We start from the raw sequence: 19,193 nt of genomic DNA on the forward strand, positions 1-19,193 counted from the left end.
TAGATCATCTTTTCTACGATTTAGGATACCAGCAGCAATATCTACAACGTTTCCAGGTGGACAAAAAATACCAGAACATACATCAACATTAACAGTAAGATCGTCTATAAATATTATTTATAACGATTTATAACGATGATTTAGTAAAACAATAATAGATAAAAAAAAAAATTTCAAAATTATAAAATAAAAATAAAAACTCACTCCATCCTACTCTCAAAGATTGGCAATGTCCTTGTCTTAACTCAGCACCACCACTCAAAATAACTCTATTATTATTAGAAGCATAAATTCCTCTTCCAAGAGATACATAGTTTGTACGCACTTTGTAATTTAGGTAAGCGTTGAGCGCGTTCATACAAGTTTGAACATTTTTGTTCCATGCTTGCTTTGACTCCATAAAATCCTTTATATGTTGCAAACTAAATTCTTCCTTAAATTTAATCTTTATTTTAAAAGTTGTGATTTTACCAGCTGGTTCACTTGGTGGGAGAGGTAACTAAGATAAAATAATAAAAATCAATAAATGGAATGTATGAATGAATGTATGAATAAAAAATACGAACCTCGAATTCATCTTGTTCCAAGAATAATTTGGTAGAACTATATATCATATCATTCCAGTTAAAGATTGGTAGACTTTTACCAAACTTTTTTTGTTTTTTAATTTCTTCAAAGACTTTCCAACGTACTTTTTTGCCAATTGTCCTTCCAGAACTTGAAGTTACATTGTAATTGTATAAGTATAATTTTAAATTTGGGAACTATATATGTGTTTTTTTTATAATAATAATTAATAAGTTTAAAAAAAACGTGAAAGTTTATTAAAAAAAAATTTATAAAATAGATTTTTACCTTAGAAATTTTAAGGTGATTTGCTCGAAGGTTAACTTTTTGACCTAAATTTCCAATTCCTGGTCTAGGTGCTACACCTTCTTTCACAGTAATTTTTTCTAATTGTTTTTCGAGATGTGTTGTCATATTTATATACTGCAGGAATTTGTGACACGGGAAAATTTGACACAGATCCTAGTAGATTTAAAAAATATCAAATATAGCATCGTTAAAAAAAATTTTTCGCTAAAAAAAACCTGTTTTTTTTATAAAAAATTATTGGTAAAATAATAAATTATTTTTCCGGATTTCAACCGGAATTCAATTTTGTATATCAATTGTAACCTTCTAATAATGTTTATCAACATCGTTCAAATTCTTGGTTTTTTTTTTCTCTAATTTATTGGTTGTACTTACTTGTGTTTAATTAAAGTTTTACTTTAAACAGTTTAAACTTGTGGTTTGATTTTTTTTTTTTAAAAAAAGGATAAATTATTTAAGTAATACGGTACAAAAATTCCTTTTTCTTTTTTTGCTTTTGTTCAAAAGAAAAGTAAATTGATAGGAAAAAAGAGATAAAAAAAATCAAGAGAAATTATCCGGTTCTATATATATAATTTTGTTGCACGAAAGATTTTCCTTTTTGAGGAGACAATAACCATAGGGCTTCTGACTAGAAAGATAATGCAGTTGTAAGTGTTACTGCGAATTCAATCAACCAAGGAATTCCAAATGAAAAAGTGATAAATGTGGAACAATCAAAAAAAAAAAAAAAAAAAATTTTTTTTTAGGGTTACTTTCTAATTAACGGGGATTATTTCCGCCATTTACCGTCTTTATTTATGTCATCGTACGTTCCACACTAACCTTTAATATAACTTTACCTTTTTAAATTGTTATTGTTTCTTTAAAAGTCTTTTTCGAACTTAGAAAAAAGGTTCCATTGAGTTCATGATGTCCATTGTGACGAAAATAGATTTCTTTAATTCATAAATTAATAAAGAATTTCATTACCTTATTAACAGGGTAATTGCGACACTTTAGTAAATTTTAATTGCAAATTAATTCTAGAGCACAATTGAAAAGAACAATATATAAATAAATTATCATCCCCCAAAAAAAATATTACAATTTTATTTTAATAATTTATAATTCTTTTCCAACTCCGCAATTCTATACAATTTTAGCTTTGATTTCCCCTTGATCTACTATAATTGAGTACTTATCATGAAAATTCACATTATATTTATGTACGTCATACCAACGATAATCGATTGAGTATAATATATAATATGGATCATCAGAGATCATTTAAAATTTACCCAAATTTACCAACTTTTTGACTTTTGTAACGTTTTACGATGATTACAGTACAGGACAAAGGCAAAAAGGCGCAGAACAAGAAAATTACGCGTTAAAAAGTGATTTAAAAATGATGATGCAATAGATTTATTATGTATGATATTGTGAAAATGTTAATGATGATGAACTGACAAAAAAGATGAATAAAATATGAAAATATAATAATAACAATAAATAATAACAATAAAAAAAAAATAATAAAAATAATAGAAAAATAATAATAATAAAATAAAAAAAAATGATAATAATAAAAATAATAATAATAATAATAAAAAAAAATAGTAATAAAAATAAAAATATACAAAATGTCTATAAATAAATAAATATATATATATATAAATAAAGTACAGTATATAAAGTCTTTATAATCCTTATTAAGTTACTCATCCAACTCATCAATATAAGTGGGAATTAGACAAGAATTATTGTCATGTAAGTATTTTGTACATTCAAATTCTTTAAATAATTTAAAATGTTCACCCTTTGATTCATTATATTCATCTAAATCAATTCTAATATAAAATTCTTCAAATATTACTTGATTCATTTCAATATCAATATATTCATCATAATAATAACCATCATCTCCATCACCTCCATCACCTCCATCACTTCCACTTCTATCATCCCCATCATCCCCATCATCGTCTGTGGAATAATATGAAGTATCACTCATAATAATACATCTTTCATCCAATTGTTCAAGAAATAATGCAAGACTTTGACTTGTAAATACTACCATTAATAAAAATGTAAAACTATATAATGAACTTGGTATTGATTTTGAAATTTCTATTGCTAATTCATTTGTCATTGTTATAGGAATTAAATTTTCATAAAATGTTTTTTCATTTTTTAATTCAATAATTTCCAATTTCTTTAATGATTTAAATAATAAAGGAATTTGTGGCAAAACATTTGCTGAAATATTTGCTCTAAGATGAATTAAATTTGAACAATAATTTGTTATATCTTCAATAAGTGAATAAGGTTGTATTATATCATCAAGTAAAAGTTTTGTTAAAATTACATTACTATGAATTATAATTGATTTTATATCATAATATTGTACTGGATTATTATATATAATATTTAATTTCATATTATTCCTTTCTCGTTTAAAATTATTGATCCTCAAATATTTTAAAGATGAAAGATGAGATCCTTGTAAATTATTACAATCTATTAATGTTAAAGTTGTAAGATTATAATATTCCATAAAATAATTGAAAGAGTCTTCCTCGTCAAGAAGATCACAAGCATGTAATGTAATATCTTGTAATGAGATTGGAAAATTAGGACCAATAATTGACATGAAACCTTTTTGAGCAAATGAACAAATGAATTTTTTTAAATATCTTTGAGATCTTAAAAGTTGACGAATACCTTCATATAAAGAAGAATCAATAAAATTATCATTATCTCGTAAAATTCCTAATTGCATTACTTCAATATTATGACATATATTTGATAAAGTGGTGAATATTTTTAGTTGATCTGGATGGTCACTACATTTAAATTCTCTTAATTTAATTAAACATGATTTAGTTGATGTTAATGATGAGAATTTGAAAGGATTTAAAAAATTTAAATCTGTTGCTAAATCTAATCTATATAATGTTGGACATTGTAATAAAAACATTTTACATAATTCTTCCGCCATTATTAATTGATTTTCAATATTTTGTCGATTTCTTTCTCTTTTAATTTCTTTAGGCCATAATTCTTGTACACTTTTAAATACGCTATGATATTCTAATTCTCTTAAATATGAAGTATAATTAAAAAATGGTCTTTCTTTACTACAAATTTCCAATAATTCACTTATATTAATATTATTTAATCTTTTTGTTAGGTTAAATCTTGATTCTGGTGAAAGAAAACTTAAATATGTTATAATCAATTTAGAGGATGGTAAATACCAATTAAATGTATTTCTCCATAATATTGGAATAACATGTCTACAAAAATCTCGATTAACCAATAAACAATTAAATAATGTCTTTCTTATATCTAAAATTGTATTAAGAGGGTTATCATTTATTACTTCCTCATTATAAATTTCACAAAATATCTTTTCTAAACATAATGACGGTAAAGGTTTTCTCATATTTGTGATCTCCGCAGTCTCCGCAGTATTGGAATTTTTTTAAATTTTTTTATAAAAAAAATAAAAAATAAAAAATAAAAAATTTTTTTTAAAAAAAAGGGAAAAAAAATAGGATTTTCTTTTGAGTACAATTTACTTCAGGAGTGACATTAAATATTAAATATTGTAATGTTACATAAAACCTTAGGCGTTCATTGTTATTTTATAATAATAAACACAAAGATCTCCTTCACCTCATAATAAGGTTTTATTTTACCGTAAAGAAAGAAAGATATTACCCATGATAGCATATAAATAAACAAACGCTTTTTCACCCTTTCTTGTAATCTTTATTTATTATTTAAATTGTTTACTCCATTTGTACTTCCCTCGCAACTTACCGTATAAGTCCCATGATATTTAGATTTAAATAAAACGTGGAATTTTGTAAAAAAAAAAAGAAACGCAGTATGAAAACTATAAATATCAAACTAGAATTATTTATCAGTTATATAATTATATCTGCATAAATTACGTTGCATAACCGAATGACTCACGTTACATACGATACATATTTGTTTTATTTTTAGTTACACGTCTCCGTAACTCCATTTGGTTAATCAGTATCACATTGAATTCCTGATTTAGAAAATTAATTATCCAATCCGATCGGCAAAAAAATTGATTGATTTTATTTTAAAGATTGGTCAAAGTAATCAAAGTACCACCCCTAATGAATGACCGTTGATCGGCGCTAATAAAATCTGATCTAATTGTTGTTTTTTTTTTCCTTGAGAATATTAGATCAGCGTTTCATATTTAGGATATTTAGCGATTAATTCATGTGAAAATTTAAAGAAAGAAAGTGTTGTATTACTTGTATAAATTCACATGATAATTTGCTTAAAAATTTCAAAACGTTACGCAAAATATGAACTGATCAAACAAGGGTTAACCCATGCCATGTGGGTAAGTACTTGCATTGTTATTTGTATATAAACTATTATGGTCATATTAGAAATCAATAAATAAAATATGGTATTATTATTATGGTTAAATTAAATATAGGTAAATTAAATCATAAAACTTATAATACCATAACAGGTTAAAATTGTACAACAGTAACAATTTTTTTGTTACGATGGCCAAAATAAGAAAATTTTGAAAAAAAAACATCTTTTTTGTAATATTTTTTCAATATAGATTTTCATCAATTCTCATTTCTCATCAGATGAATAATCCTTCACGGATATTAGATAATATAAATCTTACGTGATACAAAAGTTATATGGATTTTCATGAATTCTCATCAGATGACGGATATTAGATAATATAATATTTATACTTAAATATTATTGGATGAAAAAAAATATTACTTATAAGGTGGAAATACTTTATTGGGGACAAAAATATTTTTACTTGAACACTAAATTAACCTAATAATCAAAATTAGCAATATTTCCATAACCAACTTCCCTTATAAAGTAATTTAATCTCCATATCAAATTTGTTTATCTAACCTTTTTGAGAATCAAGATAAGATTTTCATATTAAAAATTTATTAACGTTTCGGCGATTCTCCTTTTATGTATATCTCTGGGAAGGTCTAAACAACTTATAAATACACAAAATATTTCTTTCTTTTTTAAATAGATTCTTTATAAAAAAATTAATCTATTTTTTTTAAAAAAAAAAGAATCTAAAAAAATATGTATTTAATTACAGAAATATGTTTAAGTTTAATAGGTCTATTAATTTATTTGATAATAAAATATCCTGATAGAAGTATTGCTACTAGATCAAGACCTGATATTAATGGTAATAAAGGTTATCCACTTATTGGTAATCTTATATCAGTTCTCAATAATGATGTAGTTCTTCTTATGCATTGTACTTTGATGGAATATGGTCCTGTTTCGTAAGTATGCCATAATTCGATATGATTTAATATGTTTCTTGTACCAAACAGGAAAGTAATATGAAAAAATTCCTATCAGTTTATGTATTGTTTTATTTATTTGATGGGGGAATAATGATATCGGTCTATCCCTCATCCAGTCATTTGGATTACTGCGATCTGTGATGACCAATAAGAATTAATGCTATTGATGCTATTGATACTATTAATGCATATCCCTATGCATATCCCCTAGTCGACTAATCAATAATTACATTACTAGAATTTTAATATGTACGATATATTTGCATCATTTCATATTTAGGACATATACAATTCCCGTATTAGGAAGACAAATTACGGTTAACAGCCCCGAATTATTAGAACACGTAATGAAAAGTATTCTATCATATATTCATTTTATATTAACAATCATTTCTTTAAATTGAACGAATAATAAAATGATTGAACGAACAATGCTAAAAAAATTTTTTTTTTTTTCTGTTTACGTAATTTAAGCAAAATTTGATAATTATGTTAAAGGAACAATATTTTCCAAAATAGTTTATGATGTATTAGGTGATGGTATTTTCAATGCTGACGGGTAAGTTTTATGTTAATAATATTTATAATATTTAAAAATTAAAATATTTTTTGTTAATAGAGAAATGTGGAAATTTCAAAGAAGATTAGCAAGTCATTTATTTCGTGGACAAAATTTTCGTGATGTTATCTGTGTAGTATTTGAAGAAGAAACAAAAATTTTACTTAATATTTTACAAGAAGCTGCAAAAAAGGGTGACGTAATCGATCTACAGGATATATTTTTTAGATTCACTCTAGATTCGTTCGGAAAGTAAATATTATAATAATTTAATTTAAGTATATTTTTTAAATATATTAACCATTTCATTTCTTAGGATAACATTTGAAACTGATTTTGGTTCTTTAACAAATCCTAATGAACCAGTACAATTTGCTGAAGCATTTGATTTCGTTCAAACTATGATTGATAAAAGATTTATAAATCCCATATGGCCAATTACTGAATTACTTACAAAAGATGGTGCTAAAATGCGTTCTTCTTGTAAATATTTATCAAATTATGCTTATAATATCGTTAAGAAAAGAAGAGATAATGAAGGATCATTAAAAAATAATGATATTTTAAGTATGTTTATGAATGCTGAAATTAATGATGAAAATGGAAATATGAGAAAATTAAGTGATAAAGAATTAAGAGATATTGTCTTGAATTTACTTATTGCTGGTAAGTATTAACATAAAAAAGAATTTATTCAATTTCGATTTAAAGTAACAAATATTTTTATTTTAAAAAAATTAGGACGTGACACTACTGCGCAGGTAATTTAAAAATTTAATACAATCATATATATATATATATATATATATATATAAAGTATTACATTTTTAATTATGTATTCTATAGGCAATTTCATGGATGATGTATAATATTATGGTACATCCAGATGTTGAAGAGAAATTAATAAAGGAAGCAAATTCATCCGAAAATCTAATCCCAAGTTACGATGAGATTAAAAAATTCAAATATGCACATGCTGTATTCCATGAAACGTTGAGATTACATCCTTCAGTTCCAAAGAATAATAAGGTAATTAAAATTAATTTCATTTCAAAAATTATAGCTTGAATTAATTTTTGTATTTTAATAGTTGTGTATAAAGGATGATGTATTACCTAATGGAATACCTATTCATGCTGGAGAATGGGTTTCTTGGTCTAGTTGGGCTATGGGAAGAGATGAAAGAATTTGGGGAAAAGATGCGCAAAAATTTATTCCAGACCGATTTTTGGAAAATGAGAGGCCAAATCAGTATAAATTTAACAGCTTTAATTGTGGCCCAAGAATATGGTAAATTATAATATTGATGATCAAGACGTTATAATAATTATGCTTATATTCTTTTTTTTCATTTAAGTCTCGGACAAAATTTTGCTACGGTTGAAGCGTTAACAGTTGCAACGACGATATTAAAACAATTCAAATTTGAATTATTGCCTGGTCAAAAATCACCACCTGATTTTGCACAATCAATAACGTTACGAATGAAAAATCCTTTATTGGTTAAAGTTCATTTTCGACAATAACCAAATTTGTGTTTTTACAGTTAAATTTGGGTTGATTTTGTTATTAACTGTAGAGGGATGATTTTATTGTATTATGCTTTTCAAAGTCGCTTTTATTGTCACTCTAATTTTGATTGTTTGTCTAAATGGATATACTGTATAATTAAGTTCCTTTGATAAGTAAAAGTAGAGTTTATATAAATTATTAATTAATTAATTGCATAGTCTAAAATTTTATATGATATAATTATTACTATAAAATAGCGAGAACATAACTTACTTATTAATTATTTAAACAGTAAATTTTTTTCTAAAAATTAAGAAGTAAAAATGATAAAATTGTAACAAATTTATTTAAAAATACTTTTTGGAGGCGTGACTTTTTGGGCTTATAATAACACAAAATATTAAAATTCAGAATTATTGGATTAACGTCTGTTCGAACTCATTATCCCAAAATCTTTTTTTTTTATTCCGATGAATATGTCACGTGTGTGCTATTTTTTTTGGATTTTTGCGTTAACAAAGACTCTTCTGAAATGTGTGCCATCATTTGCAAAAAAAAAAATTTATAAAATATGGTAAATATTACCAGAGCATTACAATTTGAAATTTTTTATTTGATTTTAACCAGTAAAAGGTTTATAAGTCTGGTGATTTTCATTCTGGGTAAAATTCAATTTCTATATTAAGCACTACCATCACTGTAATAATTTAATTAGCCTTTTTAAAGTCATTGGTTTTAAGAAAGATTAACATAACAATGATCTGACTTAAATATAGTATTTAGTTAGTCGATTTATACTTTTTTAAAGGAAAGTGAGTATCTTCAAGAAGGATTGTTTATTTTTTTTTTTTCGGAAATTTAGATATAAAATTACAAAAAATAATTATAGGTTATTAATGAATTATAATAATGGTAATTATAGAATAAATTTTTGAATTTTTTGAACTATATCATATTATAATATATATATTTTTTAAAATAAAATTATAGCAGCCATAACAACACCGGCGGCGGCGGCATTAACCATTCCAGCTCGTGCAGGAACGGGTTCAGCAGCGTTTGATGAGCTTGATGAACTGCTTTGGCTGGCGCTTGGTGAGGCACCGCTTGCTGATGCGCCTCCTGAAGGTGAAACCGTTTTCGAGACTGTACCGCTTACAGAAAAAACAGAACTAACGACTGTTGTTGGACTAGGAACCACCGAAAGGGATGTAGAACTTACTGTAACAGGTGCTTTTAAGATTGAAGATAAATAATTAGTACATATATATTAAAGGAAGGGATTGTAAGGAACTTAACTTACGTGATACGAAGCTGGTACTTTCAACTGGAATAGTAGTAGTAGAGGTAGTTGGAACAGGAACAGTTGTTGGAGCCACATCTACACTGGTAACTGTTGAAGGTGCACCTGCATCTGGCGCTCCTTGAGATTCAATATATCTTGGTAAACAAGAAATGATGAATAAGACGATGAAGAATAAAGTAATTGATTTCATTTTTGCGATTGATTATAAATTAATTGAAAAAGGTATCTGATATTATTTTAGATTATTTAGATTATGGTAATTATTGAAATAAAAACTTGATTTTGAAAAAAAAAAGAAAAAAAAATTTAACCTCTTTTTATAAGAAACTGTGAATTAAATTTATAAGATGGAAAAATAAATTATATCATTATGATGAACTTGGCGTTTCTTTTCAAATCTTTATAACTTCCATTTTTTTTTCTTGTGAATAATAATCACAATACGATAGAGTACAAAGATTATTTTTGCAATTGCTTGGAAAAAATTTAATTATAAATCATTATTTATTTAATTATCTTGTGTTCGGTCTGTTATAGATTAGTCTTTGGGGCAATGTATAAAGTAATATTAATAGATGATGTAATAATGACCAATTAATTAGATCAACTTATACGTAGACAAAAATTCGTGTTACAATAAGTATTTCCTCGATCATCTCATATGGTATCATAATGCCATAATTCTGGTAAAAATTTTATCTGAATATCAGATTACTGCAAAAAATTGTACTTTCTTTAAATCACTATGACGAGCAAGTGATTGTAACGCAAATATGTTCGGAAAAATCTTTTTGGGTGTACAAATCAAAAAAAAAAAATAAAGGGATTTTTCCCAATTGTTTTCTTTGCCAAGTCTTTTCGCCCATTTATATAATTGTTTGTCGGTTTCACAAGACTACTCTCTTATAGAAAATAATAATAATTTTTTTTTTTTTCGTGGTTCTCAAATTTAAGCCGTTTACATCAAGTAAAATTATGTAATTTTTTTATTTTATTCTAAAAAAAACTTAGACATGTGATTAATTTTCTAAAAAAATCTTGAGACAAAAATACATAACCGATCGGTAAATCAAAAATTAGCGGAAACCGCTAATTACAAATTTTTCGAGCGAATTTTACTGGATCATACATATTATATTGCTTTTTTCCGTTTTATAATTTAATATATAATGTACTTTACTCCTATTATCCGACCCTTACAGTTCCTTTTTTTGGGGGACGTCCGTAACCACCAAAACACGTGACCGATTTTGCCGATCATGTCTAAGATAGTTAGATCAATTTATAGAAATTTTTAATACAAATATTATTCAGCATAATCTCTATGGGAATAAATACTTTCTTTCTCTACAAGTTTGATTAGATCTTTTTTTATAAACAAAGATCATAATTACTATTGGCTAATTTATCATGTTATTTATAGATTTTAGGATTTTTAACTATACTAGTTTGATTAGGGTTAAAAGAAAGGATTATATCACATTTTTGCTATTTTATATTTAAATTTGTAAAAGTTAACATTAGCAAAAAAATCATCATTTAAAACCCATATTTTCTCTCTAAGTAAATTTGCAAAAAAAGCAAAATGCATATAAAATTCAATTTTAAAATCCATATAGGGGTTTTGCTAAGTTTATTTGAAAAATAAAAATGAAATTTTCTCAAAAATTAATCACATTCTGGTAATTTCTTAGTAATTATGCTGGAAAAATCTTATAGCAAAGCAGAATTATGTAATTATTGTAAAATATTTATTACTAGTATTATGCTCATTCATTTTTCCATTTTTATTAAATATTTTGAGAGACTTGAATTTTTTCAGTTAGTTAATATTGAAAACCTATATACAGTCAATTTTCTATAAATGCATTCCCCTTGGAATCAGGTATAAGAGTGCATTTAAAGAGGATATGCATTTATAGAATGCATATAAATCTATATGATATTAATCTAAAATTAAGGTAATACAAAAATTTTATAAGTAAACTATATAAAATTTTTTTATAAAGGATGCATTTACAGAATATATATATATATAAACTGTGCATTTAGCATTAAGGTCCAAGTTGGGACTAGATAAAAGGTGCATTATAGAGGGTACACATTTATAGAGGATGTGTATTTATAGAGGGTGCATTTATAAAGAATTGATTGTATCATTTTTTTTATTTGTCATACGCATAGTTTTTTAATACAATAATACTGGCTAAAACTGCTCCACTTTAAACATTTTTCTTTTTGAAATGTGATTAGTCATTCATTTTATTTTACATATTTCTGCTTCTTATTAAATATTTTACAATCTAAAAAAAATGTAAATAATTTTATTAGCATTTACTGTTAATATATATAATGAAATAAAATGATTAATTTTATTTTCATTATATCATTTTATTTTTATTTATTATTTTGTATTATTAATATTAATTTATTTTTTACTTTATAAAAAGGAATTATTAATTGCTATAGTTATCAAAAAGATAACAACTTATAAATTCTAAATTAATAGAAATAAGTAATTAGTTAAAAAAACTATTTATTTATTTTATTTATATAATTAAAAAAATAAATACAACTTAATTATATATTTTAATTAATAAATTAATTTAGTTTCAGATTTAAAATAGTATATTTTAATTCAAATGTTAGTATATTTTTAAATGTAATAAAAGGTAAAATCTTTTATATTATAAAAAATTCTTCAATTCAAAAAAAGTATAATTATATAAAATTTTAGACTTAATTACTATTATAATTTCATTATAATAGATTAATAAAGTTACAATAGTATTACAATATAAAATGATAAGTTTCTTTATTATTGTTTAATATTTATTTTTTTTCTTTATTATTTTCCATTTGCTTTTTAGATAGTACTTAAAAAATGCAAATATTAGTATATTTTCAACTTGAGCAATTCTATTCTAAAAAGTAACCTTAATTTGAATTTAATTAGGTTTATTTTAAGATGCAATCTCAATTTAAATCTGAATAATTCTATTCTAAAAGTAATCTTAATTTGAATTTAATATTTTAAGATGCAATTTCAATTTAATTAAAAGTAATTTTAATCCAAATTTAAATAGTTTTATCCTAAAGAGTAATTTCAAAGAAACATCAATTCAAATCTGAGTAATTTGTATTATAATAATTATAATAGTATTTAAAAAAAAAATTTGAAATAGATATTAATATTATATAATATAAAGTAATTACCATAAAATCCTGATTATAAGCACCCCCCAAATATAAGCACCCCCAGATTTTTATATTACCTGAAAGTAAGCATCTTTGACCAACACTATGATAATTTTGGCCAATAATACAATATACCAAATATATAAATTTACCCAAATATAAGCACCCTATAACAAAAAAAGGTTGCTTATATTCGGGACTTTATGGTAATTGCAATTAAGTTTTTAATTTAGAACTTAGAAGTATTTTATTATGTTTTTTTCTTAGATTTTTTCACTAAAGTTTTTTTTTTTTTTGTCTTTTTATCTTCATCTATTACTTTGCAATTATTAATATTAATTTATTTCTTTTATTACAAAAAAAGGAAAAAAAGGAATTATTAAATTGCTATAATTATTAAAAAAATAATTTTGATATTTTTTTTAATAAAATAGAGATAGAATTGGTTAAAAGAGATATTTGCAGTACTTGTTTCACTCATACATTCATTAAAAGAGTAGAAATAAAGTATTTGTTTATATTTTGTAAATTAATATTTTATACTTTGATTAATAAATTAACCTAGTTTTTAGATTTAAAATAGTGTATTTTAATATATATTCAGATGATAATATATTCTTAAATGCAATGAAAGGCAAATTGTTTTATATTGTTGAAAATGTATTGATTCAGCTTTCTGAATTTCTAAAGTATATAAATTCAGTAATACAAAAGAGCTAGTATAATATGAATTGGTAAGTTTCTTTATTATTATTTTTTCTTTACTAAAGCTGTGCTCACGAAGTGATTTTTCCGCAAGATTGCTCAATGACCTCACCTTTTTTATTTCCCCTCTTATTATCCAATTCAAGAAGAGTCCACCCCTCCAACAGCAAGATAATATGACCAAGGATTTTTTCCACTATATCCTTCATACTCACATCTTCGTACGCGACAAATAGAGACTTCAAACGATAGTTTCCCTTCATTGTCGTGCGTACATTCATGATCCTTCAAAATTTTCTTCGTTCGAAAAGATTTTTTTTTTGTTTATGTTTTTCTTCTATGATAATAACAGATTTGTATATGTATAGTTAAAATGAATAAAGGCGTGGCTAAGCTCCAAGACGCTCAGCGAAACCCTGTCTAAAATTATCTTTTTTGACCTCGATTAAACCAATAATTCGTCCAGTCCTCGATCAGCTTCTCTGGTACTATATTTACTTGATCTTTGAATGGTAAATTGCAGAGGCGAAGAATAGATATTTTTTGTGACCTCATAGGATACATCGATGCAATGCGAGTTTGCAACTCATCAAGAAGTTTGCGCAACGCTCTTTATATTTCTCATTCTTAGTAACCACACGAAAAAATGGCATACACATCAACTTCATCATCGCCAAGCCCATAAGCTCGCACACTTTCGGAAATGTCCATTCATAAACACGGCTAGTTTGAAGTTGCCTTTGATGCTAGAGACTGCAATATCTTTCGAAACGAGACATCATTCCTAGATGAATATCTCATAAAGTTGAGCACCATTTCATCATTTTCGAGCGCGGGTGGTTGGTACATATCACATATTAAATTTTTGAGTCCATTGAGGGTTGCATGTTCGATATTCACCGCCCACTTGACAGCGCAGAAGTCTGCAACACAATTGCTTGGTTAGTAAAAAAATTTCGGACAGTAGTTTGATAGTGATATCAGTCTAGGATTTGCTTTTTACAAATAATACAGCTTTCATAACTTAAAAAATTCGCTGGAAAAAAAATCATACCATAGACAAACTTGTTAAACAACGTCCGTAATGAGGCAACCTCGTCAAGTGATTCAAGTAATTACTGTTCACGACTCGAAATGACGGTTGAGTTGGGTGGGTTGACTAAGACATGAATACTCTTATTAGACGGTTTCTCAGGCCAATAATCTTCCTATTACTCTGATTTTTTTGCATAGCGTCTTTGAGGTCACCAACAAGTCTAACATTTCGGCTTATATATTATTATTGGCTAAATTTCCATATATATGAGGACAAGTATCATATGAAAAAATTATAAAATACTTATGTGAGATTACTCGGTCAGCAGGACGACTTCTGTTTTGGGGTTGGGTTGTAACACATGTTTAGCTTTTTATTGGAGTATTTATTAATTAAGTGAATTACATGTGATCAGAATCAAAATTGAGCTTGTCAATCTTGGAAGTTATTTTCCTTAAACAACTAAGTAGAAGTTTTTCCGCTAATTTGTACTTTTTCATGTGAATTTCTTTCTTTTTTTAAAGCGCTTTCAAAATAATTTCACTTACACTGCAGCATGCGGATCTACGTATAGCTTAATAAAAACAATGAAAATTCGGGATTAATCTCAAAATGGAACTCTTAAATCTTAATGTATGAAGAAACCCCCGTTCAAGAAAACGCATTTGTAAGTTCTTAATCAACGAGACTACCTTCGCCATATTGAGATTATTAAAGAATATAAAAGGTTAACGGTGAGGTCTTCCTGTTATTAGATGGACAGGGCTCTCCATACGAATTTCCTGATGATTTATTCTGTTAATCACAAAAAAGTCAAGGAAATCATAATTTGTGATTCTACAATGGACACACTTACCACAAATAAAGAAATAATAATAAAGTAACCTCATAAATTGGGAAACAAAGATATTATCTGGCGAATGAAAGTTTGATACTGCGCAACTTTGAGTTAATAAAAACCATCTCCTGGAGTCCTGGTTTACATTTCGTGAATAGTAATGATTAACAATGTTTTTTCGTAGCCATTTTACCAAATGGACATTTCGCCGAATGAATATTTGGCCGAATGAACATTTGGCCGAAAAATTATTTATTCATTTTATTGTTTTTATACTAAATAGTACATAAAGAAATCTTTTCTAGATAAATTATTGAATTAGATGATTTTTATTAAATTTATCTCGTTGAATATTTTTATAAAAATGTTTAATTGCTACCATTTTCGACGAAATGTCCATTCTGAGAAATGCACTGTAACCTAATTATCCCTGGTTTGAGATCTTGATATTCGTGATTAGCTGTAGAAACTTCCATAATTTCATAATCAATCAACACTGGGATAATTTTTCATTAACCGTTCCTGAAAATGTAGAACCTTTTTTACATATCATTCCATTAGATTACGTTAGGCAACATCGATTTTGTTCACAACGTTTTTGGCTTATATGATATTTGGTTACAAATTTATTTATACATATGCAGCAAATCAAAGTAATTTATCACCAAAAATAAATCAAAAAGAAAATAGGGAATTTTCCCAATTGTTTTTTTGCCCGACTATATATTTGTTTGTTGGTTTCACGAGACATAGGCGATAATAAAATTTTTTTCGTAACACACAAAGTGGGGTAAAGTTACCCAATTTTGTTCGTTTCCGATAATCTACCAGAATTATGTTTTCATTTCATTCATAAGAAATATCCAGGATATGTTAAATGAATTTTATTGGGCCATACAATGGCACAAATAAAGAATCAAAATAAGTATCGCCAAAAATTAAATTGTTCAAAAAAAAAAAAATAATTATTTTCATATATATATACATATATTAGATATATATAACCTAAATAATAAATATTATATGGATAGAAGTTTTACTAGCATACACATCAAGTGTAAAAAATGTATAAGTTTTTTAATTTGGCGATCGTTATCATCAGGGTTCATACTTTTCTAGATTTCACAGGACAAACAAAAGGTTGAGAAGCATAATAAGAGGGAATAGTCCAAGCGCGAGCTCTCATTAAAAATGCGCCATCATCAATACGAATCACAATTTCTTCAAAATACAATGGTTTGCCTTTTGTGGTTACACCACAGTAAGCTGATAAATCATTATAATTATAATATTTTGTACCATCGATCTCAACGCAAGAACCTTTTAAGTATGGTAATTTCAATGAAGGAGTTAAAGTAAGAGAACCTTCAGATGTTCTAAAAGATTCTGTGAGTGCACGAAAAATCTTATCATCTGCGGAATCCTTTAAAGTAAGATTTTCGAATTTTACGCCATTGTTCAAATTAGACGTTACGGTTGCTAATGCATCTCTTCCGTGGATTTCTAATCGATATAAACCTTTGTCCGGGTTTGGTTTTATGATATTATCGACATTATTTTGATCATTATTATTAGCGGTCGCATCGTTATTTATGACATTATTTTCATTTTCATCATTAGTGGTGTTATCTTCGGCGAGAGTATTATCATTAGTACTATCATCATTATTACCACCTTCTTGACCATCTTCATTTGTTAATGGCTTGTTTTTTTTCAAAATTGGGTTAGTATCATAAATTAAAGAATGAGAATTCCATCTTGCTAATTCTATATCTTTAATATTTATAGCGACGATAGGTTCACTTTCAGAAGCGTATGTTAAAACTTTCCAAGGTATTATATTTTCAGGAAAATTCTTTTCATAAATGTCTTCTAATAAAATTTGTAACTTTTCAAACCCATAATATTTTACATCAGCCAATAAATTATTCATTGTAATTTTATCATTAGCTGGCCAATCAACTTCATAACCTCTTAAATATCTAACCATCATACTAAAATATATTGGATCCCGTTCAATAAAAATACTCGTCGTTTTTGATTCAGAAAAATAACCAAAGAATGCTGCCGTAAAAAAATTTGGTGCATCACGACTTAATGATTCTGAAGTGAGACAAAATTTACTTTCTCCAACTTGAATATTATATGTCTGAATTTTAGAATATTTCTCAAAATAATTATTAATATTAATATTATTATTATTTATATTTTCATTATTATTATTATTATTTATATTATTATTATGTCCAAGACCTTTATTTTTATTATGTTTATTTGATTTTTTGTTACGATTATTATTAGAGATGGTTTTGATAGCCATTTTCTTTTATAAAAGAAAGGAATTTATAATGAAAAATAGGGATATAAAAAATCGATAAAAAAAAATGAGAAAAAAAAGGCAAAACATGAGATCTTTTATAATCTCGAATTATCGATGATCATTTAAAAAAAATATAAATGGATTTTTATATCAAGCATTTCAAGCATAAATTACATATGATATATTTTACAGTTACGCATTTTTTACTCACTTTTAAAACTTACTATTATTGGTTAAAGAATAAATTTAATATTGCCAAGAATCATTTACGATCGATTATTTTATTTTTTAATAAAGCATAAAATGTAATTCACAAGATTTTTATTATTAATTACGGAGTAAAAAAAAATCTTCAGTCGATCCCAATATCATAGCGCATATTGAACTTTTATTATTTCAATAGGTAAATTACACAGATATACCTTCCTGTTAGTGTAACAATATTGAATTTAAATTTTTTCAAGGAAAAAGAACCAAAATTTAGTGATCTTAATTCAACTTGATCGGCGGATATATTTTTTGCATATGATAAAGTAATAAATTTTTATTGTTTTAAATTTATTTTGCATAAGATACGCAAGAAGAGTGAAAATACTATTATATATGGTAACCCCCCAAGGCCCCCACCCCCTCATTGTCCAGTCGGCCGATTTTGAAGATCATTGTCATGTGGTGTGGGGGTTCAATCGTGATCAAAATGATTGGTTATACAAAAATTAGGATTGATCAGTTTTCTTTTGATCTACTTTTTGTTTTTCTTCTTTCATTTCTTTTTCTATATCTTTTTGTACATGTCCAACAATTCCTATAATAATTTTAATAATTAATGACCGATGAATAAAACTCACAAAAAGGCAATTTTACCTTTAGGATCATTTTTCATCGCCGGAGGATGTACAATATGTTCCCGATCCTGCCATCTTTCTTTATTTTCATCCGATTTATCTACTGGAATCATATCATCATGCCTTGGTAATGCATGAAATACAACTGCAGAATTTGGTTCTCTACCTAAGGTTATATTCATGTATATATAATATTAGTAAATATTTCTTTGTGTGAATAAAATATATAAATGACAGTATACCGATTGGATAATTGGGTTCAGTCATTTTTTTTGAATTTTTTTTAATTTTTCTTTTCCAATTTCCATGGATTCATTAATATTATTTATATTTAATTTTAAATTATATAATTATTATGTCATACGCCAAATATTCATGTGAATACCCACGATTTCTAAAATTTAGTAAACGTACGCCGCAAATAGAAAGCCATTTACAGTATATACTTAAAAGAAATCTTTTTTATACAGATTTGACTCTATTTGCTTAATAAATTCCAAGTATTTCATCAAAATTTTTAATTATTAATTGCTTTTTGGGAACATTTTCAAATGTTTAATCTGCTATTTTTCGCCAAATTTATGCGATCCTAATTTTATAATTTAGAAATATGATGAAATTATCAAATCATATAGAAAGATGCCATT

General features: G+C 25.9%; 5 protein-coding genes across 5 annotated transcripts; 1 reads left to right on the top strand and 4 right to left on the bottom strand.

Moving 5' to 3' along the window:
* Positions 1 to 2,575: 2,575 nt before the first annotated feature.
* On the bottom strand, positions 2,576 to 4,306 carry OCT59_027579 (uncharacterized protein; the record flags this gene model as incomplete). The annotated part of the gene is made up of 1 exon (XM_025332245.2): positions 2,576 to 4,306. The coding sequence occupies one exon, from the start codon at positions 4,304 to 4,306 to the stop codon at positions 2,576 to 2,578; it is 1,731 nt and encodes a 576-aa protein (XP_025174875.1).
* Positions 4,307 to 5,994: 1,688 nt separating this feature from the next.
* On the top strand, positions 5,995 to 8,312 carry OCT59_027580 (uncharacterized protein; the record flags this gene model as incomplete). Its single annotated transcript, XM_025323549.2, has 9 exons — positions 5,995 to 6,203; positions 6,508 to 6,581; positions 6,702 to 6,786; positions 6,847 to 7,038; positions 7,103 to 7,452; positions 7,528 to 7,547; positions 7,633 to 7,815; positions 7,877 to 8,076; positions 8,144 to 8,312. The coding sequence occupies 9 exons, from the start codon at positions 5,995 to 5,997 to the stop codon at positions 8,310 to 8,312; spliced, it is 1,482 nt and encodes a 493-aa protein (XP_025174876.2).
* Positions 8,313 to 8,862: 550 nt separating this feature from the next.
* Positions 8,863 to 10,076, bottom strand: OCT59_027581 (uncharacterized protein). The gene is made up of 2 exons (XM_025318965.2): positions 9,602 to 10,076; positions 8,863 to 9,531 (listed from the first exon to the last, which is right to left on the bottom strand). Exons 1-2 carry the CDS (start codon positions 9,792 to 9,794, stop codon positions 9,272 to 9,274), a joined length of 453 nt encoding a protein of 150 aa, XP_025174877.1. The 5' UTR covers positions 9,795 to 10,076; the 3' UTR covers positions 8,863 to 9,271.
* Positions 10,077 to 16,486: 6,410 nt separating this feature from the next.
* Positions 16,487 to 17,701, bottom strand: OCT59_027582 (uncharacterized protein; the record flags this gene model as incomplete). Its single annotated transcript, XM_066137089.1, has 1 exon — positions 16,487 to 17,701. One exon carries the CDS (start codon positions 17,699 to 17,701, stop codon positions 16,487 to 16,489), a length of 1,215 nt encoding a protein of 404 aa, XP_065993510.1.
* A 716-nt stretch (positions 17,702 to 18,417) lies between these two features.
* OCT59_027583 (uncharacterized protein) lies at positions 18,418 to 18,813 on the bottom strand (the record flags this gene model as incomplete). The annotated part of the gene is made up of 3 exons (XM_025318967.2): positions 18,418 to 18,506; positions 18,566 to 18,712; positions 18,789 to 18,813. The coding sequence occupies 3 exons, from the start codon at positions 18,811 to 18,813 to the stop codon at positions 18,418 to 18,420; spliced, it is 261 nt and encodes an 86-aa protein (XP_025174879.2).
* Positions 18,814 to 19,193: the final 380 nt, after the last annotated feature.

The sequence above is a fragment of the Rhizophagus irregularis genome, chromosome 7, assembly GCF_026210795.1.
Source record: "Rhizophagus irregularis chromosome 7, complete sequence".
Taxonomy (NCBI): Eukaryota; Fungi; Glomeromycota; class Glomeromycetes; order Glomerales; family Glomeraceae; genus Rhizophagus; species Rhizophagus irregularis.

Excerpts from the sequence above, each read along its gene's own strand:
- OCT59_027581 (XM_025318965.2), bottom strand. The coding sequence starts at position 9,794 with ATGAAATCAATTACTTTATTCTTCATCGTCTTATTCATCATTTCTTGT. Across the intron at positions 9,532-9,601 it reads AAGTACCAGCTTCGTATCAC|CACCTGTTACAGTAAGTTCT; the intron begins GTAAGTTAAGTT and ends CAATCTTAAAAG.